Here is a 26,127-nt window from a genome sequence, read left to right on the forward strand (position 1 = left end):
TTGTTCCATCCCAGAGGGACAGAAATTAGAGAACATTGGAAGTTATGTGGATTAAGCCTATTAAAATATCCTTAAATGTTGATTAATAATTCCTAAGATAAATTTATTTACCTGTCATTTGAGCATTGGACCTGGAGTTCAAATCCTGCCTCAAACATTATAAGCTATGTGGAAATGAACAAATCACTTAACTTCTCTCAGCCTCAATTTCCTCATCTGTAAAATGGAGACATTAGTAGCACTTACCTAATAGGGTGGCCTATTAGGGTGAAATAAGATAACATATATATATACACATATATATATGTTAACAATTTGCATATTTTAAATTATTATATAAATGGCAAATTATTATTAAAAGACTCTCAATAAAGGACAAACCATGTCAACTCTATCAATATCCTCCAAAGAAATCTGCAGGATTTTATCGTTGTTTGAAATAAAAATAAATGCAGACTTACTTTAGCCAGCATCAGGAGGGAAAAAACTGTATTAAGGATGAAGGTAAATTCAAACTCCAATAGAAATTATGGAATGATTAACTTAGGTTACAATGCTTCCAGTTTAGGGCAAGGAGCAGTCTTTCCCTCTATCAATCTCAACTACTTTCATTTGAATAGAGATACAGTAATGTGAGCAAGAAGAGTCCAAGTCAAGCAAAATCATAAACGTAACAGAAGAGGGGAAAATAAGGATTAATCAGCAAAGAGTAATAAGTAAAAGTGACTTTCAGGATTTTAAAGAAAAAAATGGGCTACTATCTAAAAGCAGCCAATTCAAATCAGATCAACAGTTAAAGTTACAATGGCAGGCAGAAGTAAAGTCATTTAATCAGCCTGCCAGGTCTCAATTTGATTTTAGGAATGAATCCCCATTTAGGAAGATTCTTACTACCACCCCTCCCTAGCCCACACCTTTTCTGATCTTGTCTCTTAAGATGGTGAGCCATTTCATTATTTTCTTGATTCTTCAATGACAGAAAAACCTGAAAATCGACAAAATGGCAGGGTGATCATTCAATTATTTCTATTAATCCACTGAATTAAGATTCTATGACTGCATAAGATAAATCAGCACCAAACATACTGTATCTAACTACATTGCAGGACACAAGATAAATTAAGCCGATGAACTCTCGCAAACCCACTCAACTGCCCCCTTCTGATCAAAGGCCATAGTAAACTAGGCCACACCAAGAAATACATTTCAGAGAAGTTCTAAGTAAACTCAAAAGGTTGGTGTCTTATGGGGATATTTTTTAAACACTTAAGAGATCACCTACAAAAAACACAGCTGAGTGAGGCATGAGCCTCCTTCAATGACAACTGAACAATCATTCATTCAGCACCTACTATGTATGGGTTATTCACTGAGCTAGTCAGTGGGAATACAAAGATATCATACTGCCCTTCCAGATTCATAGCCACAAGTAAATGTTTTAGAGAAAAGTGCCAGAAAAAATCTACAGACTGGGGTGGAATTTTGCCCTTGTTGCCATATGGAATCCTCAGGTTTAGTAGGAAGTCACTTCTTGTTGAAGCGTTTAAGTGCTCAACCCCATGGCAGGTTGTCTGTGTCCCCTGATGGCTCATTCAAAGAACATTGGCTTTGGTCTTGGAGAAGGCCATTTGCCTGCTGTCTCACAAGAAGAAAATATGACAGTAGCAGATGTCTAATAGAGGCAAGAGAGATCCTTAAAGGTATATGAGAAACATGAGGCTTCTAATGAAAAGATGGAAGAAATTGAAGGCCTCATCTGTATTTTTCTTATGGGTGGGAAGTTAGCACAAATAACTGATGCTTTCATTAGTAATGCTATTGTTCGCATCCACAGATTTCTTGTGAAATTACAACTTCAACACATAATGACAAAAGCATAAATCCAAAAAATCATTTTCAGATGTAATGTTCTTTCACCTCTAGGAGATCATGTTCCAATTCTGAAACAGTACTGCAACAGACCTTTTCAATAATTAGGTTGATCACCTAGTCATCAGGGCACAAGGAAAGCAGAATAGTAATAAATATTACCTGCTAAGAACATTTAGCAAATATTTCAAAAAAAAAAAAATTAGGAAACTAAATGAGTAGGCATGATAACAGACAAAAACAAATAAACATGTAGCTAACTTTTAGCAGTACCCCTGGGAAGCTTATTTTTTTCAAAATATTTTACTTTTCTTGATGGAACATGTATTAAAGTATTGTAGTTTTCATGAATTATGTCAAGTACTTATGATTAGAAATCATGTAAAAGGAGTTTTACCACTTTTTGAGTAACATACAATACAAATCGATTTACAAAGCTGTCCAAAAACAATTGCAGACTGGCATGCACCTTGTTTTATAACAAACTTAGTACTTAGAAACTGTTTTCATCTCATTTTCAAAAGATGGAAACATAACTTGTATATGTATTAGCATAAATTTTAATGGGTGTATTATCCCCCAAACAGGAAAAAATAGACCACCAACCCCATTCAACAAAAACAAGCTCTTACCAAGTTTTACAGCCTCCATACATTCAGCAGTCTTCCCATAAATGGGCGACATACAATTAGGAATGAGAGAACAGACCCATCTTCCCAATTTTCTACTGATGTCACACCATTCCCTTAAAGTGGTAAGAGTATTAAACCAGTTGGTAATTCATAACGCAGATTCTGGAGGTAGGAACAGGACTGGAAGAAGTAAGAAGCTATATGTGCTAAAGTTATGTGACTTAAAAACATTAAGGATCTTACTGAAATGTGAAACCCCTCCATCAAACCAGTAGAATTATAATTTGTAGTCTGAAAGATTTACTTATGGACTTTACAAGAAGTTATTTGTCCACAGTCAAATCAGCCAATTATCAGAGTCAACAATGGGACCTAGCTCTTGATTCTTGGTATCTAGCCCTCCATTCAAAATGATATGTCTCCCCAAAGCATTTAGGAAGGGAGTCAAAAAACACACTAGAAAGAAAGCATGGTAATTGTCAGGATCAATGCATTTTCTTCCCTTACTCATTTCATGTCCCAACACCACCAAAAAAGTCACATACCTTTCCCCTATTTATTGTAAACTGACAACATTACACCACAATTAGTAATGTTTATTTTATATTCTAGATATAGACAATGGTATTTGGGGACTAGATGATTAATGTGCTATGGAAAAGTCTAAATGAAATCCTAAAATACTCAAAATGTTTGACCTAAAAACTCAGAAAGGAAAATTTGCAAGTGAATGCCAAATGTCCTCTGTGCAGGTTCTGATATGTAGTTGTCCAGGAGGACAAATATTTTGATAGAAAAGTCAGACAGATAATGACGTGGGCCCAAAATTTAACAAGAGGAAGGAAGTGGTAAGGCTTGTAATTGAGTAGCTTTGCAGGCCTCTCAATAATCCCAAACTGTTCCCTAAAATCAAAAACTAATTTTTTAAGACATCAATATTCTTCCAGTGATGTCCCATCAAATATATATATAATATGACATATATTGTAATATAACACACATAATGTGCATAAATATAATGTATATATAACATAACAAATATATAATCTCTAAACAATCAAGATTCCAGGAGACTCAAAATAAGATGGGGAGCTATGTGGAATGCACAAATAAGCTAAATCACATTATTAATGATGACATGTAGGCAAAGCATAAAAGATCCTCAAGGACATGTGTAAATGGAAAAGGTAGTTAAACAACAATAAGGAACAACAAATGAACAGATCCAACACTGATTAAGAATATGAAGATATGAGACTGTCATAAATTTTCAGTTCAGTATAACTTGTCTGCTTGAATAAAATTCAGAAATTATGATCAAAATAATACTGCCCAACTTTCATATATGAAGACGTGAAGGCCCAGAGTGACTGAAGTGACTTGCCGAGTTCACAGATTCTCCAATCCTATTTGGTTTGGTTGTCTAGAGAAAAATTTTTCAGAGAAAGAGCAGAAGGTCAACTATACTTTCTTTAAAAAAAAAGCAATTCTTGGGGTGGAGCCAAGATGGTGGAGTAGAAAGACGCACATATGCTACCTCCGAACCCACTGCCCATAAAATACCTGTAAAAAAAAAAAAAAAAAAAAAAAAAGAACCACTGGGCGAATTCTGGAGCAGCAGAAGCCACAGAACATAGCGGATGAGATTTCTGCTCCAGAGAGCCTGAAAACCTCTCGCAAAAGGTCCCTCGCGCCCCGGACCCGGAGCAGAGCCCAACCCTGCCTCGGCGGCGCAGCACCAAAAGGAGCAGATCTGAGCAGGCTTCAGGGACAGAATCTCCAGCAGCTGCGCGGGTCCCTCCACCCACAGGTGACAAGGGTCGGTGAGAGGGTCTCTTTGGCGGGTCGAGAGGGGAGTGGGGTGCCCCCATAACTCAGGCCCCCTTGGGAGGCAGCTGCGGAGGCGGGAGCAGACCAAGGCTCCCCAAGCAGGCAGGAGCCTGGATCCATTGTTGAAGGTCTCTGCATAAACCCCCTGAGGGAACTGAGCCTGTGAGGCAGCCCTGCCCCCACCTGAGCACCTAAACTTAATCTCACACTGAACAGCAGCCCTGCCCCCACCCAAAGCCCTGAGGCTGGGAAGCAGCATTTGAATCTCAGACCCCAAGTGCTGGCTAGGCGGATCTGGAGGCGAGGTAGGGGTGGAGAGGACACTCAGAACTCAAGTCACTGGCTGGGAAAATGCCCAGAAAAGGGAAAAAAAATAAGACTATAGAAGGTTACTTTCTTGGTGAACAGGCATTTCCTCCCTTCCTTTCTGATGAGGAAGAACAATGCTTACCATCAGGGAAAAACGCAGAAGTCAAGGCTTCTGTATCCCAGCCCACCCAATGGGCTCAGGCCATGGAAGAGCTCAAAAAGGATTTTGAAAAAAAGCAATTCTTTAATCAAATCCACTGTCATAACTAAAGGCAGATATCAGGACCCATTAATGGGGGAGGGGGGAGGCAGGGGCATGGTGTGTGGGGCAGTCAGTATTACCTTTTATGTTCTACCAGACAATATACAAAATGCTCGATTTTTTTGGTGTCTAAGTTTAACTCTAATGCAATATCAGGAAAGATTACATTCACTAGTTTGACACAGACATGTTTACAGAGTTTCTCTTTTGGTAATCAGTGCTGAAAAAAGTCAATTTTCTAAATGTTACTGAAAAAGATAGCAATACACTAAACAATTAGGAAAATATGCCTGGGGCAAAGGTGGGGGAAGTAATTGTAGAGATGATTACAAAGAGGCTTCTTTAATATTCCTCTTAAATGCACTTAGTTAAAAGGACAAAAATGCCAACTTTCCTCAGTCCAAATATTTTTATAAGTCATGAGTACTATAATGAAGCAATAAAAATATATTTACATATAAAAGGGAACAACTTTCAAATCCTGCCCAGGGCAAACAGACATCATGTCTTATGACCTTATTTCTAAAATGTTGCTCATTTTAACACTAAAAATTTACTACTCACCTTTCATTAACAAAAATATAGCTTATTTTAACAAAATGTAACTTATTTTAAAGAACATATTTTATTACTGACAATCTTGTCTTAAAACTTTTCAACAGAACACTTGACTATAAAATTATAGCCTCAGAATCTTTAGGCATTAATAATTTTTCAGTACTGCATTAATAATTTTTAAGTACTTCAGTAGAGCATCATTCATTATTCTTTCCGGGGGATTCAGATATTTAAAGAAAAATATAGGAAACATATATAACAGAAACAATACAACTATGAAAGAGAAGAAACAAACAAAAAAAAAACCACATTGCTACATACTATTTGTGATGAAACAAACACCAGCTTCCAGATTTGGGTGGGGGGAATGGGCATGGGGCAAAAGAATTCAACTTTTCTAACAAACCAAATCTCAACCATCACCTGGTTTTCAGTCACTCAATTTGATCCCACTCTCTTCTGCCTCATGGCATCAATGACAAAGTCCTTCTGATTCTATCTCCATAGCACCTTTCCTATTTATCTCCTTTTCTCTTTACTCTGATGGCCATCACCCTATGTAAATTCATCTCTCGCCTGGTTGGCTGCTAATTGATTTTGCCGCCTCAAGTCACCCACCCTATCCAGTTATCAAAGTGAAATTCCTAACTCACAGATTTTAACCACATTACTCTGTTATTTAAGCTGTGTCTTGGAAAAAACACAAACTCCTCTCTGTTAGTCATCTGAAGTCTTTCCTAATTTCCATCAGTTGGGTCTACCTTTTAGACTTACTCTCACTGCTCTCCTTCAAACACTCTAGGCTCTAGCCTCTAGCCTACATGTGGCCTTCTCCATGTCACATTCCACCTCTATTCTTCATACCATGACATAAACTGCTGGTCTCTCATTCCTAAAAACATGCTCCCTTCAAACCTACACCACCTCCAGGAACCCCTCCCTGAATTTGTATACCATCTCCTGCATGTAGACTAACCAGACCCCCTCAGCTGCTAACAGTCTTCCTTCCAAGAATCACTTTGTATATATCTTAATCTCCTAAATTCTGCCACCATGGGGGGGGCGGCGCGCGAGGCTCGTGCGCAGCGGCGCTGCCTGCCAGAGGTCACATGACCTTTGGGCTTCTTTTGGCTCAGTGCTGGGGGCAAAAAGGGAATTGTGGCTGCTCCTGACTTCAAGTCCAGCATTATTCACACAGTGCTATAAAGTTTCTCTAAAAGAAAACTGGCCACAACTAAATAAAAACCATACAGGTCTAGGGATCAAGTGCTTGTGTAAATTTAGAAGGCATTTGCCAACATCTCCAGTAGGGGCCAAAGAATGAAAATGTGTTTTAGTTTTCTCAGATACTTAAATCCTGGTACAACTACACACATTCTTAATTAGGTTTTTTTAAGTCTACCTAAATATCATGATAAAAGGCAATTTAAGTTCTATTTCCACTGGCCTTAATTTCATCAAGTCTATTTAAGTGTTTATTTTTGAATCTGAGGAGAAAAATAATTATAGAGATGAAATGATTCTATAAGATATATTCCATTAAAAAGAAAAAAGCAAACTGGATAAGAATGGAAGGCTTAGCTTCTGGTTTTCAGGTTTGACTTGGAAAGAAAACCACAGACCCATAGGTATGTTAGTATGACCAAAAAAAAAAAACAGTCCAAACTTTTGTGTCACAGGTAAAGAAATTGATGCCATGCTATGTGACTGTTAGATTACTGAAAGAAATAAAGTGTTCCCTTTTACAAGATGAATAAAAACTTTCCCTATGTTATTTTATAATCATCAATACAATGCTTCTTCTAGAAGAATGGTGAACTATGAAAAAATTTATTTCTTTTAGAATTATTGAGCAACCAATTTAAAGGAGGAAAACTTCCAATGAGCTGATTTACAATACTGAAAATAAATGCTTCACGTTACAGACATCTGTATTTCTTTAAACTTTTTTATTTGGAGATTTTTCTGGTAAGGAGATATACCATAAGAAAGCAACTTCACTGGCAGTGAGGTATGTATATACTCTACCAAAATACACCTCATTTTAACCGCTTTATTTACAAATAAAGAAAGTATCGATGCATATCCTTGGTCTAACTACAGTATTAGCCATCCTACATGAATAAAATGAAATGGTACTTGAATATAAAAACTGGTATTTGCAAAGAAATCTGATTTACTGGATAAAAATTAGATCACTTTTGGAGACACTGTAAATAAACATTCACAATTTATCATGACCAAGACACCTGCACCATATTTTCTATCCTCACAGCACATTTATTTCAGTAATTCCATTACGGCGGTCCTTAGCATGAGCATAGTGTTACACAATTTTTGTACATATAATTACATCCAAAACAAGTCCTAAAATTTAAGTTGTAAACATTCTCCTCATATGTAGAAACATTTCAAATGATGTATTAAATTTTGCTGAAATGATCAAATTTGGGACAAATTATAAATGAAGAAAACTATTCTAAATGGTGTAGTGAACATCATTTATTATTAGTAGTACATTTCTACAGTGTTAAATAAAGTAGTAAAGAGGCAAAACCGTCTTGTAAGCAAGTCAAATTTTAAGTAAAACATCAAAAAAGAAACAAGTCCATTAACAAAAGGATGTCTTGCAATAAAGAGTTAGATTTCAATCTATTATGATACAAAAATGTAAAGGGTAAATAGCATCTTTGTTGACAAAGTAGGAGGTAGCATGGATGCACCACTTATTGTCTGAGAAATGCAACTGGAGTAAAGAATATTTCCTTACCACAAATAATTTCCAGTACTATGTACATATTTCTTTTAGAAATATTTGTTTAAACAAATCTCCCTCCACTTTTAGTACAAAAAAAAACCTTTTCATGTGATTTTTTAAAAAACACTTACACATCTAGATAGAATAGTACTCATTGCCCTATTTGAGTGAACAGTCTCTTGAACTATGAAATACATGATATTTAATGCCCTAAATTGAGTGAATTTAGTTAGCAGTTCCTGGTATTGTACAAAACACTACATACATACAAACAAAATATAATTATCTTATTTTACTATGCAAGTCTCTTTTTTGGGGAAAAACAGAGCCTTGATTCTAGTAACACTGCAGAGAACATAATTTTTCAATAAAGTCTGTCTCTAAGTACCCATGTGCAACAATTGATAAATGGCTGCTTACATGTAATGATCTTATTGATATTGGACAGTTAGTTAACTGACAAAAACTTAGTAAACCTTTAAAACACATCTTCCACCCTATATAAAATATAAAGACTACTTACTGTAACTGCTTTAAAGTACTCAATTTGCTCTGATGTCACTGTAATTCACTTTCCCCATTTTTCTCCTTTAGGACTTATAAACAGATAATTTAATGTAGCAACTTTCAAAAAAAATTACAAAGTATTTCAAATTTACATCCAATTCAAATTTGTTATTCGAAAGGTTTCCTTGTTCTATGATGCTGCTTCTGCCATCAATAAAGAAAATGAAGTTTCAGTAATAGAAGCAGGCTTTTTAAGTAGTGACGTGACTTCTACCATGCCCGCTCCAGTCCGTGGAAGATTAGCATTCACAATGTGTCGCTGTAAGTGCTTGATCCAGTCTTCCTGAACAGACAATGGTCCTCGAAAGACCAGGCCACAAAACCTGTATGGACAAAATATTCAAAACAGTCTCATCACCAATATAAATTACCTTCAGTTAAGGTCTCGTGCGATCAAAGCAAACAATATAATCAAACAGAACAGTACTAAGAAAGCCCTAACCCAAATAATTTCTAGAGTTTCAGAAGGCAGAAGTTTGCCAAAAAAAATCTGGAACCCATGAAGGAAATTACTCTACAAAGAAGTGCCGGGTATGCAAGGATGAAAAATGCACACAAGTTGTTCTCCCCTTCAGCCACCATCTCTCTCTCCCTCCCCCTGGGAAATTATAATAAATTATAAGAGGTTAAGATATGACAAACAAAATACTGTATGAAGTAGCATGGGATGAAGCAAAGGAAAGATTTAAAATGAACAAAGAAAATTTCAGTGAGACATAACTTTCGCACTGGATATGAGAAGGCTTTAAAATTATTTTACATCTAAATTTTAGCACACCACACTTCTCAAAAACAAGTGTCCCATACATATGAAAGTTGAATGACCACTCTGAATTTTCCCTAAAGGGATGTGGGGACAGAACCACAATACATGCATGCTCAATGCAATAGAATTCTAATATCCCATTCTCAAGAGTTCTTGTTTTCCATCATTGTCAGGAGGCAAGACAAAGGAAAGAGTATTTAAGAAAAGTCTGGGGGATAAAAATGTGTTTCTATTGTCTTCTATTAGACTAGGGAATATAGTTCCAAAAATGTAAAAATAGTTCTAACAATATTCTAAGTGATAGTTTCCCAGAGCTAGATCATAACACAAAAAATGGAAGAAAAATAGTACAATTTAAATCTTCAATGTACTATATTTCAGAAATATTATGGGTCAATAAGGGAGGATTTAGGAGTCAGTCTAGAATCCACTTTCCATTTAGAATATCACATTGTGGGCAAGTACGTTCCGAGACCAAATCTCCCAAGTTGCTGACAAACTTTAAAAAAACATTTTTTCTTGCTTTTCTTTTTCTATTCAAGTCACAAACTCTGTCTACTGTCCTGACTCCTTTCTTTCAAGAGGATTGTTTTCCTTCAAAATCATTTGTTTAAAAAAAAAATGTTTTAAGTGATAGAGCAAAGCAAAAGCACACCTGCATCGCAGAATGTAAATATCATCAGCACCATGAGGTAGCGGTAATACTTTTTTCTTACTTCCAGATCTTGACCTTGACTTCTTTTGCTTATTATCTATGGCTAAAAAAGAAGAGAAAAACAGATTCAACACTCCAAATATTTAAAAAGCAAATATTATAAAAGTCCATGCTAGAAATAATAAAGCCTGTATGTACTTTCTCCTTCCAGAAAAGTCAAATCACACGACTGATTCTACATTAGCATAGTGACAAATTACTCAAAAAAATTCACAGTACAGCATTTTTCAGACATTTTCATGCCATCAATTTACTGTATAAGTCATAATAAAACTTTTTTTGAATATTATCAGTGAATCATTTGTTTAGTCTATTAGCACAGTAAGACTGATCTCTCATGACTGTTCATACATAATCCTACTGTCCAATTCTGCTCTCTTCTTTCTAAGATAAGTTACAACTGGACAACACCATTTAAAACTTAATTGGATTATTATTAAACTCTCTATGTCCCACAAATCTCTGAAAAAGTAAATAAAATTTTAAACTACAAAGAAGAGTAATTAATTTGAATTCCACACCACAATTAATAGTTTAGTTCTTTAAACTTGAAACTCTAGTTCTACACGGGGAGAGGGGGAAGGAAAAGAAGTACAGGGGTTTACTTTTTATTTTTTAACCTAACAATTATTCCTTTGTAGTTTTTGAGACAAAAATAAAAGTTACAAAATACAACTTAATTTTATTAAGGAATCAAGATTTAACATAGCAAAGAGGGAGAAAGGAAAAGAAGGTAGTTCGTAACTTAAAATTTTTCTGTACAATGGCCAAAAAGCTAATTAATGAAAAGCATGATATGGGAAGGAATGGAAATAAAATCCATACCTACTAGTCTTTCAATATAATCATACTGGTAATTCCAACCCAGTTACTTTTGAGCAAAAGCCATAATACAGAGTAAATAACTGGGGAGAAGGGCCCACTTCCACACCCCTCACAGCTTTTCTTCAGTCACCTTACCAGAGAGGTGGAGAGAAGTCGTGTGTGTGTGTGTGTGTGTGTGTGTGTGTGAGAGAGAGAGAGAGAGAGAGAGAGAGAGAGAGAGAGAGAGAGAGAGAGAGAGAGAGAGAGAGAGAGAGAGAGAGAGAGAGAGAGAGCGCATCTGTGTGCGTGTGTGTTAGAGACAGAGACAAGGGGTATGTATGAAATCAATCACAAGCTAGTTTCCAGGAGACTGGTCTAGACTTTCATAAAGTCACCAAAGACAAAAACTTTAAACTACCATACTAACAGAAAATATGACTTAGTAAAATGAAACTAACATTTCATGTTAGTTGCTGGCTTCTACCTACCACTTACTGAGTTTCTTATTTCTCCACTGAAGGACATTCTAAATAATGAAATACAAGAATTCAACAGTTTTAGAGACCTAAATGAAATCTAAACAAGTAAAACCTAGGTTACAGAAATTTAGATGATAAAATATTTATTAAAATAGAAGCAAAAAGTTCAGTAATGTCCCTTCTGATAGCATTCTTGATTAACAAATTAGATTGCTGATTAATAAATAGGTTATTAGTAAACTAGCATTACTTGGTACTGTTAGACTTAGCACAGTAATTCCATATGAGTCAGGGTAGTGGGGGCTGGGAGCAGAGGACCACAAGCATTTATTTATTTCTTAAGCACCTACTATGTGTAAGGCTCTGGGAATATAAATGCAAGGGGGAGGAAGAGGGGGGGAAACATCCTCATTCCCAAGGAGCCTATATTCTATTAGCACAGATGGCATGCTTATCAAATTTACAGATGCCACAAGGCTGAGAGGAAAACTAACCATCTGTATGACAAAGTCAGTATCTCAAAATATCCTGATAGGTTAATCAAATAAGATGAAAATGGATAGGGAGAAATGGAAATCTTACACTTAGTTTCTAAAAGAAACCAGATGTATGAAAGGGGGGGTTTTAGTGGACTTCAAGTTCAATGAGTCCAGATTGTGATATGGCAGGATAAAAAAGTTAATAAGATTTTGGGCTCCATTAAAAAAGCATAGCTTTTAAGAAAGAAAGGAAACAGCCTTGCTGTATACTGACTAGGTCAGATCACACTGGTAATATTGTATTCATTTCTGGGCACCTCAATTTAGGAAGACCACTGATAAGTGAGAGAGCACTGAAAGTCACTCAGCATAGTTAAAGTGAAAAGGCCAGGAGTCTAGGACATGAAAAGCTCAAGAAACCAGGGAGTATTTGACAAAGAGAGAAGCCTGAAAGTGGATGGCTGGGAATGCTACAAGATCTGTGTTTAAATTTTTGAAGAGCTACCACTAAGACTTATTCTGTTTGGGTCTACTGAGTAATAAAAAGAAAAAGAAGTTCAGAGGATGATAGATGGAATAAGTCTTAGACATCATAACTAATCACATCATTTTAAATATGGAGAAACTAACATTCAAATAGGTGAAGTGACTGAGGCTGGATTCGAACCCAGGTCTTCCAGATTCCAGATCAGCATTGTTTCCCATACCAGTACTGTCAAATTCAAACAGAAAAGTATCCCAGGCTGCATAATGACTTAGAAAACCATAAATTAATATTTTTTGTGCGGTATTTCGATTTACTCCGTTAAACATTTCCTAATGATACTTGTGAAGTGTGACATCTTTGCCTTCTACTGCACTACCTTTCAGGTAGCAAAGAGTCAAATTCAGGCTCCATGTATGGGAACTTTCTGGACAAATACCAGTGTTCAAAAAGAAGGATGGAGATGGTGGGTTCCCCTTCAATGGAGATCTTCAAGCAGAAGCCAGACAACCTTTATTACACAGAACTATACAGGGGACTCTCTTGTGTACAGGGTGTTGTCAAGAGTCATCAAATTTCTGGTGTTCCTTCCATCTAAGAGGAAGACCTTTATAATAATCGTTCATAATAATGAATCTTGGAATTCATGGGACCAGGCCTGTTTGCCAAGTGCTTTACAAACATGATCACTTGAGCTTTCCCAACAAACCTGGGATGTAGTTCTTACTTGCAGGTTCTTTTTTTCTTTTAATATATAGGTTATTTATTTTTCAGATCTTAACATTCACTTCCACAAGAATTTGAATTCAAAATGTTCTCCCCATCTCTCTCCACTCCCACCCCAGGACAGCATGCACCCCCATCCATCCCTTCTTCCAGTCTGTCCTCCATTCTATTACCTACCCTTCTTCCATCCCTTGTCCCCTCTAATTTCCTGCAAAATAGATTTCTATACTCCCACTGCCTGTATAGCTTAATTTCCAGTTGCATGCTAAAACAATTTTTAACATTCATTCTTAAAGCTTTGAGTTCCATATTCTGTCCCTCCCTCTCCACCCACACTCACTGAGAAAACAAGCAATTCAATGCAGGTCACACATGTGTAACAATGCAATGCACTTCCATAATAGTTATGTTGTAAAAGACTAACATTTCACTCTGTCCTATCCTGCCCTTCATTTACTCCATTCTCTCCCTTGACCTGTCCTCCCTCCCACAATAGTGTTTGCTTCTGATTATCCTTTTTATTATCTTCCCTCTCGTATCCCCTCTCCCCTTGCCTTCCTGCAGGGTAAAACAGATTTCCATATCCAATGGAGTGTGTTATTCCCTCCTTAAGCCAAATTCCATGAGAGTAAGGCTCAATTATTTCCTTTCATCTCTGCCCCCCCCCCCATTCTAAAAGCTTTCTTCCCTTTTTTATGTGAGATGATTTGCTACATTCTATCTCTCCCTTTCTGTTACTCCTAGTACATTCCATTTAAAAGTAACTTTTTTTAGGTACTCTCCCTTCATATTCAGCTCAACTTGTGCCGTGTATGTATATATATATATATATATATATATATATATATACATATATATATATATATATATATCCCTCTAAGTACCCTAATACTACAAAAGGTCTCATGAGTTACAAATAACATTTTTCCATGTAGGCATGTAAACAGTTCAACTTTAATGAGTTCCTTAAGGCATCTCTTTCCTGTTTACCTTTTCATATTTCTCTTGATTCTTGTATTTGAAAGTCAAATTTTCTATTCAGCTCTGGTCTCTTCAACAAGAATGATTGGAAATCCCCTATTTCACCGAATAACATTTTTTTCCCCTGAAGTATTATACTCAGTTGTGCTGGGTAGGTGATTCTTGGTTTTAACCCTAGCTCCTTTGATCTCCAGAACATCATATTCCAAGCCCTTCAATCCCTTAGTGTAGAAGCTGCTAAATCCTGTGTTATCCTGATTGTATTTCCACAATACTTGAATTGTTTCTTTCTGGCTACTTGTAATATTTTCTCCTTGACCAGGAAACTCTGCAATTTGGCTACAATATTCCTAGGAGTTTTCCTTTTGGGATCTCTTTTAGGAGGTGATTGATAAATTCTTTCCATTTTCTATTTTACCCTCTGGGTCCAGGGTATCAGGGCAATTTTCTTTGATAATTTCTTGGAAGATGGTTTCTAGGCTCTTTTTTTGATCATGGTTTTCAGGCAGAACAATAATTTTTAAATTATCTCTCCTGGATCTATTTTCTAGGTCAATTGTTTTTCCAATGAGATTTCATACTGTCTTCTATTTTTTCATTCCTTTGGTTTTGTAATTTCATAGTTTCTCAAAAAGAAATTAGTTTTTATCTGCTCCATTCTAATTTTTAAAGAACTATTTTCTTCAGTGTGAGTTTTTGAACTTCCTTTTCCATCTGGCTAATTCTGCTTTTTAAAGCATTCTTCTTCTCATTGGCTTTTTGGACCTCTTTTGCCATTTGAGTTTATCTATTTTTAAAAGTGTTGTTTTCTTCAGCATTTTTTGGGGGGTCTCCTGCAGCAAGTTGTTGACTCATTTTTCATGATTTTCTTGCATTGCTCTCATTTCTCTTCCCAACTTTTCCTCCACCTCTCTCTGACTTGATTTTCAAAATCCTTTTTGAGCTTTTCCATTGCCTGAGACCATAGCATACTTATTTTGGAGGTTTTGGATGTAGAAGCTTTGACTTCTATGTCTTTCTCTGATGGAATGCTTTGCTCTTACTCATCCAAAAGGATGGAAAAAAACACCTGTTCACCAAGAAAGTAACCTTCTATAGTCTTATTTTTTTCCCTTTTTTTGGGCATTTTCCCAGCCAGTTACTTGACTTTTGAGTCCTTTGTCAAGTGAAGGGTATATATACTTGAGAGACTTGTAAATTCTCAGTTCCTCCAAGGTGGCACAATCAAGAGAGAGGAGTTTACGCCTCTCCTGGCCTGTGCTCTGGTCTGGGAGCAACCACAAGCATTCTTATCTGCCCAGGATCTGTGAGTAGGATTCCCTCTCCACAGTCACCACCAGCTCCACCATGCCAGCACTTCTTCCTCACCCCCAGGACTGCCACTCAGAACTGAGACTCAGATCAGCCACTTAATTCCCCCAGGGTCTTTAGGCCAAGGGTTCCAAAAGTGGATGCTGCTGCTACAGTGGCTACTGCTGTCCTGGAATTAGGACTGGGGCCAGACTACACTTCCCTCTCACCCAGGTGAAAGAGCTTTCTTACTGACCTTTGAAGCTGTCTTTGGCATTTGCGGGTTGAGATATCGGGGGGCTGCAACTGCTACCTGTGATTCCATGCCCTGAAGCCTACTCCAGTCCTGTCCATGCAGCTAGGCCAAGGCTGGGCTGCCAGTCGGGAGCAACAGGCCTTTCCTGTTGGCCTTCCAGGCTGCCTTGGGCTGGAAATCTCTTTCACTGTCGTTTTGTGGCTTCTGCTGCTCTAGAATTTGTTTAGGGTCATTTTATACAAGTTTTTATGGGCTATGGTGGGAGAGCTAGAGTAGGTCTTTCTACTCTGCCATCTTGTCTCCTCCTTCTTACTTGCAGGTTCTTATCCCTATCTGATAGAAAAAGGAACTAAGGAATAGAAAGCTTAAGTGACTGGTCTGTGGTAGAAGAGTTGTTAGTAAGGGCCTGCATTGGCTTTCTCAGCCTTTAGACACACTTCTCACCCTTGGTGCACTCAAGAGTTCAGTCGCCCTGAACTCAGCAATCCTTCTCCAACTCCTACTATCTTGTGTATTTCAAAGATTCTTTCACTATCTCTCCTCTTTAAGATTTAGTTTAAATTTGGTCTCCTCCAGGAAACCTTTCCTGAAGGAGTCAGTCTTTCAATTTTATTGGTACACAGTACTCAGCACTGTGTTTTGAACGTTACAAAAACAGCTTGTGGTCAACGACCAAAAGAAAAGGTTCCATATACCACACGAAAATATTTACACCAACAGGTTTTGGGGTAGTAAAGACCTGACAAGAAAGCAGATGCTTTGAGTAATGGCTAAATAAATGAGAGTAAATGAACCTAACAGAATGTTACAGTAGAGAAAGAACCAAGATGGTGGATTAGGAACAGCCAACCAGCTGACTTCTTTCGATATCCTCCTCCAAACAACTTTAAGATAACACCACAAATCAAATACTGGAGTGGCTGAGCCAACAAAATGCTGGAATGAGACATTTTCCAAACTAAGAAATACCTAAGAGGTCAGCAGGAAAAGTCAGTAATACTGGGAGCAAAAGCCTGTCTGGAGATCACACACTTGTGACAACAGCAGCCACAGCAGCAGCTTCAGGAGTGCTCAGCCCAGAGATGGGAAAGGTATCAGATAACTGGTCAAAAAGAGAGTACAGGGGACCCTCTTCTGGCACCAGATATAGCTGGCACTGACTGGTAACTCTGTTGCCCACACACAGTTCTGGGTTGCAATTCCAGGGTAAAGAGATGCGTGGCTAGTCCCTAGTCCTAGTTCCAAGGCCAAAGAGGAGTGCTAGCACTTGTAGCAGCAGGAGAGCAATGGCCAGCCATTCCTTGGTAAAGACCAGATCATCAGGGACCATACCTCTCTCTGGATCACATCACCCTGAAAACCCTAAGTACTTGAAGACCTCCTCAGAACTAGATTTGAATATAGCAAAATGAAAAAAAACGAAGCTTCATACAGTGCCTCCCCACCCATAGGTGGCAGAGCGCAACTTTAATATAAAGTTTGAAGTCAAGAACAGACTGGAAAAATGAGTAAAAACAAAACAAAACAAAACAAAAGACTATAGCTATTACTGTGACAGGAAGCCCAAGTCACAAACTCAAGAAAACAAGGGAAAACAGCTACCCAAAAAGGCTCAAAGAAAGATGTCAACTGGACCCAAGCCCTATAATATTTTCTGAAAGAGTTTAAGAAAGAGCTAAAAGTAGAAGAAAAAATGGGGAAATGATTAATGCAAAAAAATTATGAAAGAATAATTAACAGTTTGACAAAAGCAGCCCCCAAAATACTGAAGAAAACATCACCTTAAAAAACAGAAGTGGCCAAATAGTAAAGGGGGCACAAAAAATCCACTCCTTAAAAAGCAGAACTGATCTGAAATGGAAAAAGAGGTACAAAACTTCATTTAAGAAAACAATTCCTAAGAAACCAGAACTGGACAAGGGGAAGCTAATTACTCTATGAGACATCAAAAAACAATAAATCAAATTCAGAAGAATGAAAAATAGAAGAAAATGTGGCACATTTCATGAGAAACAACTGACCTGGAAAATATATCAAGGACAGATAATTTAAGAACTACTGAACTACTTGAAAGCCAAGATCAAAAAAGAGCCTAAATATCATATTTCAAGAAATTATAAAGAAAACCAGCCCCAATATCTTAGATGCAGAGGGGAAAATGAAAATTGAAAAAAAAAACCCCAGAGATCACTTTTCTAAAGAGATCCCAAAATAAAAAATCCCAGGAATATTGTAGTCAAATTCCAAGGTTCTGAGATCAAAGTCAAAAAAAAAACCAATTCAAATATTGCAGTGCCACAGTCAAGATCATATGAGATTTAAGCAGCTTCCATATTAAAGGAGCAGAGGGCTTGTAATATTCTGGAAGGCAAAGGAGCCAGGATGACAACCAAGAATAATCTACCCAGTGTGAGAAATCAATGTTTCTCACTTATTTTTAATAACTAATTATTATATTAGAATCAAGGTTTTCCCCCTTTTCTACTTCCTCATCCAGAAACCAGTCAGTGTAGGAAACCTTTCTCAGAGAGTCACCTAGGCCAAGATTTCATCAGACAGCGAAAGAAATTCTAAATTTAGGCTAATGAGTATATTCCTGTTCCTTGTGTTTGCTCAGACAAGTCGAAGTAAACATAGGTCCTCCTTATCCTCAACATAGATGATGTGGAAAGTGATGTCTCTTTGACCAAGATTTGAGTGATCTATGTCTCATACTCCAACATAGCCCAATTTGATTAACCAATCAGAGTTGAGTAGGCACCTCCTGGAACACCTCCTCTCTAAAAGGCATATAAACTGTGACCTCATTGCCATTAGGGATATTTGGTCTAGACAGATGACCAAATGATCTTCCTTTTATTAATAACCTGCTGGCCTTATTAATAAACTGATTAAATTACCTAGAAACTATGTCTCTTGAACCTTTTTAAACATCACACCAGCAGAACTGATTATAATCATTAAGAGGAAAATAATGGACATTTAATGAAACTGAGATCTTTTAAGTATTTCTGATGAAAAGACCAGAGCTGAATAGAAAATCTGACATTCAAACACAAGACTCAAGAGAAGCACAAAAGTTTAATGTGGGGGCAGCTAGGTGGCACAGTGTACAGAGCACTGGCCTTGGAGTTAGGACATGGGTTCAAATTTGGCCTCAGACACTTGACAATTACTAGCTATGTGACGGGCAAGTAACTTAACCCCCAATTGTCTTGCCTTCCCCCCTCCAAACACACACTCACATATAACATGAAAGAATAAACATAAGAAATTCAATATAATTAAATTGTTTACATTCCTTAATGGAAAGATCGTTAAAAGGAGTCTACATGTGATTTTAGCAAAAGGATAAATAGGATATAACAAATATAAATAGCAAAAGATTTGATTAGAGAAATGTAAATTAAAACAACTAGGAGGTACCTCTCCTCAAACCTAAGAAAAATGACAAATGTTGGAAGGGATAAGGAAAAATAGGTACACTAATAAAATGGAGTCATGAGCTGATCCAACCACTATGGAGAACGATTTGGAATTATGCTCAAAGGGCTATAAAACTGGTCACACCCTTTTGACCCAGCAACACCACTACTAGGTCTGTATCTCCCCATCAATCTAGGTAATTTAATCAGTTAAGTTGCAGTAGACAAGTATGATGGAATACTGCTATGTTGTAGGAAATGACATAGGGGTGGTTTCAGAAAAACGTGGAAAAACCTATATGAACTGATGCAAAGTAAAGTGAGCAGAACTGGAAGATCATGGAACACATTAAAAACACAGCTGTAATGACGACAAACTGTAAAGGACCTTGCTACTCTGATTAATACAATAATCTAAGATACTTCCAAAGAATTCATGATTAAAAAATGCACCAGAGAGAAAACTGATGAACTCTGAGGGCAAACTGACATATAACTTTTCCCACTTTATCTTGCTTTTTTTCTGAAATGTGGCTAACATGGAAATGTTTTCCACGCTTTCACACATATAACTGATATCATTGTTTGCCTTCTCAGTGGGTAGGAAGAGAGAATTTGAAATTTTAAAAGAATGGCAAAAATAAGAAACTGGAATGTTAAAGAAAAAGAATGTTCCAGTGCAGTGCTGTAAGACTCTCCAGGTTTTCCCCCTACTACTGTCATTTAGTTATATCTTCTCCTTTATGTCCATATAATTCAGATCTCCTACCCATTCAAAATCCTGAGAGTTGAACATGCCTCTTCCTTTCTTAATGAGCTCCGTACCTGACTTATTTCCTCCCTAACTCCTGTCTTCTTACTACAGAACTTCAACATCTGTAATGGTACTCTCTTAAAAACCTTAACCTCCCAGTTCTTCTATCTACTCATTTTCCATTATCTACTCCTCCACCCAAATTCAGCCATACACAAAAACAGTCAATCATACCTCTAATCTTGCCATCAAACCACAAATGCAAAAACCTCCATGTTCATGAACTCTGCAATTCCCTTATCTGAGCACATTACTGACTTTCCATTTGTTCTACCTTCTAGTACCAAACCCTGAATGCTCTTCATCTACACTGTGACCTCCAATCCCCTGACCCCTCAGTTCTCTCCCAGATCATCACACAGCATTAGCCATACTCTCTTCCTTTCTCCATTGTATGACCCCTTAGTGAAACAGTTCCCCTCTACAGCGTTCAATTTAATCTTTTGTCTGTTTTATTACCAACTGTGCCATCAGTCTCAGTCCCCCTGTTGTCTTTGCTCAAGTCTTCTGAATGCATCCAATACAAATATGTTACCTAACTTTAACTGAACCCTCTCTGTGGCTCCTATACTTCCCTTCTCCTCATCTTGTTATCACTCAAATGCCTTCTGCCCCTATCTCCTCCTTTACCCCATCTCACATGATATGGTGACCATTCTCCTTTCCAAGGCAAACTCCTCTACATGTACAAATGATCCTATTTCATTTCATATCCTACAAGATTGTCCCCTGTGTCATCCCCACTTCACCACTTATCTTCAGTCTTTCCCTGTCTACACACTTCTCTCCTGCGTACAATCATGTCTCTTGCATCCTCAAAAACCCCTTCTCCATTTCCATTAGTTATCACTTCATATATCTTCCGTTTGTGCCTAAACATCTTGAGAGGCAGTCAATAAAAAGTCTCTCTACTTCCTCTCCTCTCACTCTTAACAACCAAAAATCTGACATCATCATTCCTCTGAAATTGCTGTCTTCAAAGTCACCAATGACCTCCTTCACTTGTCAAATTCAATGGCCTTTTCTCAAGCCTCTCCTTTTTGATCTCTCTATTCCTTCTAACTCTGCTGATTACCTGCTTCTCCTTGATACTCTTCTCTCCAGATTTTCCAAAACACGACTTTTGGTTCCCTTCCTTCTCAAGATTCTTTTGCTAGAACTTCATCGTGCCCATGCAGCACTCATGTCATGGGTTCTGCTCTTCTCTCTATATACATTCCACTTGAGGATCTCATCAGCTCCCATGGATTAAATTATCATCTCTAAACAGTTGATTCTCAAATCTATTTACCCAGCCCTCACTTCCCTGCTGACCTCCAATTTCCAATTGCCTATTGGGCAAATTGACCTGGATGTCCTGTAGCTATCTTAATCTCCACACACCCTAAGTGAACTCATTATCTTCTCCTTTGCAACATTTCATAACATCCCTTTCTTACTTCTTCTAATAATTCCATAAACTTGATGCAGGCCTTCATCTCCTCACACCTGGATTAATGAGACAGCTGCTGGTTAGGCTTCCTGCCATAAATCTCTTCCCATTTCAAAACACTCAGTGATTTTCCTAAAGTGCAGGGACAATCATGTCAAGCCCTAATCAACAAACTCCAATGCCTCCCTATTGTCTTCAGAATTAAATATACTATCTTGTGTTTGGAATTCAAATTCCTTCATAACGTAGCATGCTCTCTCTTTGCTAACTTTCTAATCTACTTATCCTTTATACCTTCCCCAACCTCTGCTTCCCTCTCTGCCCAATCAGGTACTGACACTAGGCCTCTGTTCCTTGATCAGGCCTCTCCATCCCTGTGCCTCCTGCCTTTGCTCAAATTCCAGCTAAAATCCTATCTTCTAAAGGAAGCCTTTCCCAATCTCTCTTAATTCTACTGCCTTCCCTTTGCTGACTATTTCCAATTTATCCTGTATAGAGTTTTTCTGTATATATGTTGCCTCCCCATTAGTTGAGGAGCTCCTCAAGTGCTTACCACAGTGTTTAGTACATGATATACCCACTAACTAAGATACAATGAAAATGAAGAACAGTGAAAGGCATGCAAAGTTTAACATAAAGAGAAGTAGGAAGAATCAGGAAAACAATAAGCCCAATGACCAATACAATGTAAATGAAAAGATCATGAAAAGATCAACCTAAAAAAAATTCAAAATGAATGGTGTATAAGTATAATGGCCCAGCCTGGCCCTGAAGAAAAGACACAAGAAGGCTTAACACCTGCTTCTTTTCAGGGTGGGGGAATGCTATACATGTCGGACACATCTGACAATATGCTTGCTAATTGTGATGGATATTTCTTTTTTATTATAAAGGATGTATCTAGGTTTCCGTTAGCAAACTAATAGGTAGAAACAGATGCTTACTACCCAGAAGAAATGGAATCATCAATGCTACACTTTTTTGCACCTATGATTTTTAAGATTTGGTTGGGTAGTTTGGAAGATTTGCTTAATTTTATTTAGATAGTTAAAATGAAAAGTGTTAAGGAAAATTGAAAATTATAAAAGGAACAGTAAAATCAGATTTCATCTCCCTGTTCACAACTGCAAATGGCACAATTTTTTAATTCCTTATCATACTGAATGGAGCAAAGCCATAGAAATCTTCTTGTACTGCTAAAAAGATCTAAAATCTTAGCACAGATTAATGATGGTAAAGAGAATAGTGATGTTAATGTTTTATACTTGACACAAAAATGAACAAAAAATAAAAACTGGCCTCAAATCTTAGTATTTTTTGACTACCACAGAAAGAAACAAATGTTTTCATGTTATCTTTGTTTCTATTTCTCACTTTTATCTCCTTTTCCATCCAGGATGTAGCAATATAAAAGAATTTCAAAGGCAAATGAACTCCTTTTGAAAATACTGAGTAAATATTTGGTAAAAATTATGTAAAATATAAAGAAGATACGACACTAAAATAAATGTGGTAGATCCAGAACATACTGGAAGCTGACATGATAAACAAAAGAAATACAGTATACTGTTGCCTTTTTTATATGTTAACTACAACTTTTAAAAATACTGACTATAGATCACATTTGTAAATAAAAAGTTAAATGGTAATGGGTAAAGGACTTAAAAATATACATTCTGATAGGAATGAAAATAAAAGCTGCTATCACCTCATGGTATACCCCCATGCTAAAAATTACATGTAGATTTCAGATAAAACCTTCTTAATAAAATTTAGTCCATTTTTCAAAATATTGCTTGACTAATTTTCTGAGTTTTAAAAATCCTTCAAACAAAAATGTATTTCTGCCAGGCACTATACTAATGAAGATATGAAAAATGCTCACATTTAAATCTTCAAGGCAATGTAAAATAACTATGCACACACAAGATATATAAAGTATAAATCGAAGGTAATTTTTAGACAAGAGGAAAGACTTCTTACAGAAGCTAAGATTTGAAAGTGAGCCCTGAAGGAGGCTGGAAAAGGCGAGGGGCAGAGGAGGGACTGAATTACAAACATGGGGGACAGTTAAGGAAGTAGCATAGATAACAGAGACAGGTGACAAGTAGAAGGAAGAATAAATAATCTTGTTCTATCACAGAGTATGCGGAGTTCAGTAAAATGTAAGGAGACTAGAAAGGTAGGATGGACACCAAAAATGTGAAAGGTTTTAAATGCCAAAGAGTGCATTTTATACTTGATCACAGAGTTTGCAAAAGTCATTCGAGTTTGTCCTTTAAGAAAATGTCTGGCATGTGACTGGAAAATGAACTGAATGGGGACAGACCTGGGATAGTGGTAGCAACCAGAAGGTTACTACAATAGTATAGGTGTGAGGTGATAAGGAACTGCACCAGAATAGTGGCTCTGAAATGAAAGGGACAAAAGAGATATTTCTTCTGGTCCATCAAAAAAGCAAGCTCTTCCACCAACTCATTCAAAAGTCTTAGCCTACCTTCTTTTCTCTGAAAATTAGAAGAGGGTAAGAGAAATCTTATACAACAATGGAAAGGGGAAGGAAGAATTCTTGACAAAATAAAGGACAGACAGACTTACAGTAGATAAAATGAACAACCTAAAAATCTAATCTATTAACAACATAATGGGGAAAATGCTCTAAATCACTAATAAGAAAAAAAAATTTTGAAATGACAAAGTGTTAGAATTACCATTTTAAAAAAATTTCTTTTAAAGAAAGTGCATTTAATAAGTGTGTAGCCCTGAGTTAGACGCCAGGTAGTTAAGAAAGCTTAGCTGAAAGTTGGCCCCTATCTTTTTTTTTTTTAACCATGTAAAATTTTTAAATTTTCTTTTAAAATCAACTTATTCATTTCTGAGATTCAAGGAAAGAAATGCAAGGCAAGTCAGTAAGTATTAATTAAGTCTTTACTATGGGCTGGGCACTGAGGCAGGCTCTAGGAATACAAAGAAAAGCAAAAACAAGTCCCTGTCTTCAAAGAAGTCACAATCACATGGGAGAGACAACATGCAAACAAACAGGCACAAGGTAACAGTAGTCTCAATGGAAAGGCACTAGTACTACAGGTGATCTAGAAAGTCTTCTTAAGAAACCTGGATTCTAAACAGCAAATGAAAACGTATGGTTGGAAGATGGAATGTCTTGTTCAAGGAAGGAGGTCGATGTGATTGGATTGTAGAGTAGATACAGGGTTATTATTAAGGAAAGCAAGGAAGAGGCCACATTATAAACATAGAAATGAGTCACAGAAATTATAAACATAGAAATGAATCATCATTTTTTAAAATATACAAAAGAGAACAGAAAGAAGCACAGATAAGCACAGTTTATAAACACCATCTTGAATTTATTTTCCTTTTTTTGAAGCGCTCAAAAGATATGAAGCATAAGATACAACCAAGTCTGTTTTTCTGTCCTAATTTGTACACAGAAATGCTCTTTTGGGTAAAGGTTAAATTATAAAAAAAAATAATAATAATAAATTTGCTCTTTAAGAACAAAAATGAAACAAAATTGGAGAAATGGAAACATGGTTGTTTACCATATACCTGAAGGTCAATTTAGATCATAGTTGCCAAACAAAGTGTTCATTTTTACAAATGGCCAATGTATGCATGTATTTTGCTATACTTGTTTATTACAGGGGTTCTTCTTTCTAGTTCAGCAAAAACTGGGTCTATAAGCACCTGACACAACATAAGAATTACATTTCTTATAGCAGTTCATATACCCACTCTCAGAATTTAAGCACAGTCACACCCACATCCACCTACGCACCCCTTATTCTACGAATCTATAACCAGGTATTCCAACAAAGCTGAAAACTGGAAACATCAATCTAATAACACTGACTGCTATCAACTTTCTTAAAATATAAAAGCAAAAGAATAAAATTATCTTGTCAGGCTAACTGACACTTATACACTAATTTAAGGTGTGCCCAACACTACTTCGCAGGGCTGTTGTAAGGGTTAGATGAGGTATTTGTAAAGCACTTGCAAAGCAAAATGCTGGTGCACAGTGGGCAAATACCGGTTTCCTTCTTTCCTTCGTATATATGGTTCATCATTTGATCCTCTAAACAACCCAACTGAAGTAGGTTGTTACTATAATCCCATGTTATAGATGACAATGAGGCTGAGAGATTAGATTCGTGTTTGTACACCAAATTGCTAGTGTTGATTTGGGAAAATTATGACAGTGTTCTAAGTTGTATCAGGCAAGCTATGTAACCTCTCTGTACAGCTTTCTTCAAGGTTAAATTTCTTGAGCTGAATGTTAAAGTGGAAACAATTGTACTCCTTCCCTGATAACTACGAGCAGAATCATAGTACTCATGTAAGAAGCACAAAATATTCTGAGACCTTAAACAGTATATTATGGACTTAAGAGCCAGAAGAAATATCAGAAATCCTTCAACTGAAATGCTTCATTTTTCAGACAAGTCAAGAGAGAAGGGATGTGCCCTACATCCCAGGTCTTCTAATCTTTCAGAATCCTGAACTCTCACCAGGCAACATTAAGCACTGTGATTATGCACAACAGGTAAGCAACAGCATTAAAAAAGTGACACTATTTTGCCTGCCCTCCCCACCTTTAAAAGAATTTTATTGTTCTTCTTCCTCTCCTCCCACTCTCTGCCCCCAAGTAAGAAATAACTCATCATAGG

At 36.9% G+C, this 26,127-nt stretch overlaps 1 protein-coding gene across 12 annotated transcripts in view; it reads right to left on the bottom strand.

Annotated features, from left to right (window-relative positions):
* The window catches only part of ZNF644 (zinc finger protein 644), a 124,198-nt gene that overhangs the window by 13,370 nt on the left and 84,701 nt on the right, over nt 1-26,127 (bottom strand). For 9 of the 12 annotated variants that reach the window (XM_072649053.1, XM_072649057.1, XM_072649047.1 and 6 more), the window contains 2 exons: nt 10,207-10,309; nt 915-9,108 (listed from right to left, as the gene is read on the bottom strand). The exons of the other annotated variants lie outside the window; for them this stretch is intronic. In XM_072649053.1, coding sequence (XP_072505154.1) covers nt 8,916-9,108; nt 10,207-10,309 — 296 coding nt within the window. In that variant the 3' untranslated portion in view covers nt 915-8,915. The remainder of the gene's footprint in view (nt 1-914; nt 9,109-10,206; nt 10,310-26,127) is intronic. 12 annotated transcript variants of the gene reach the window in all.

This window comes from Notamacropus eugenii, chromosome 2, assembly GCF_028372415.1.
Source record: "Notamacropus eugenii isolate mMacEug1 chromosome 2, mMacEug1.pri_v2, whole genome shotgun sequence".
NCBI classification, from domain to species: Eukaryota; Metazoa; Chordata; class Mammalia; order Diprotodontia; family Macropodidae; genus Notamacropus; species Notamacropus eugenii.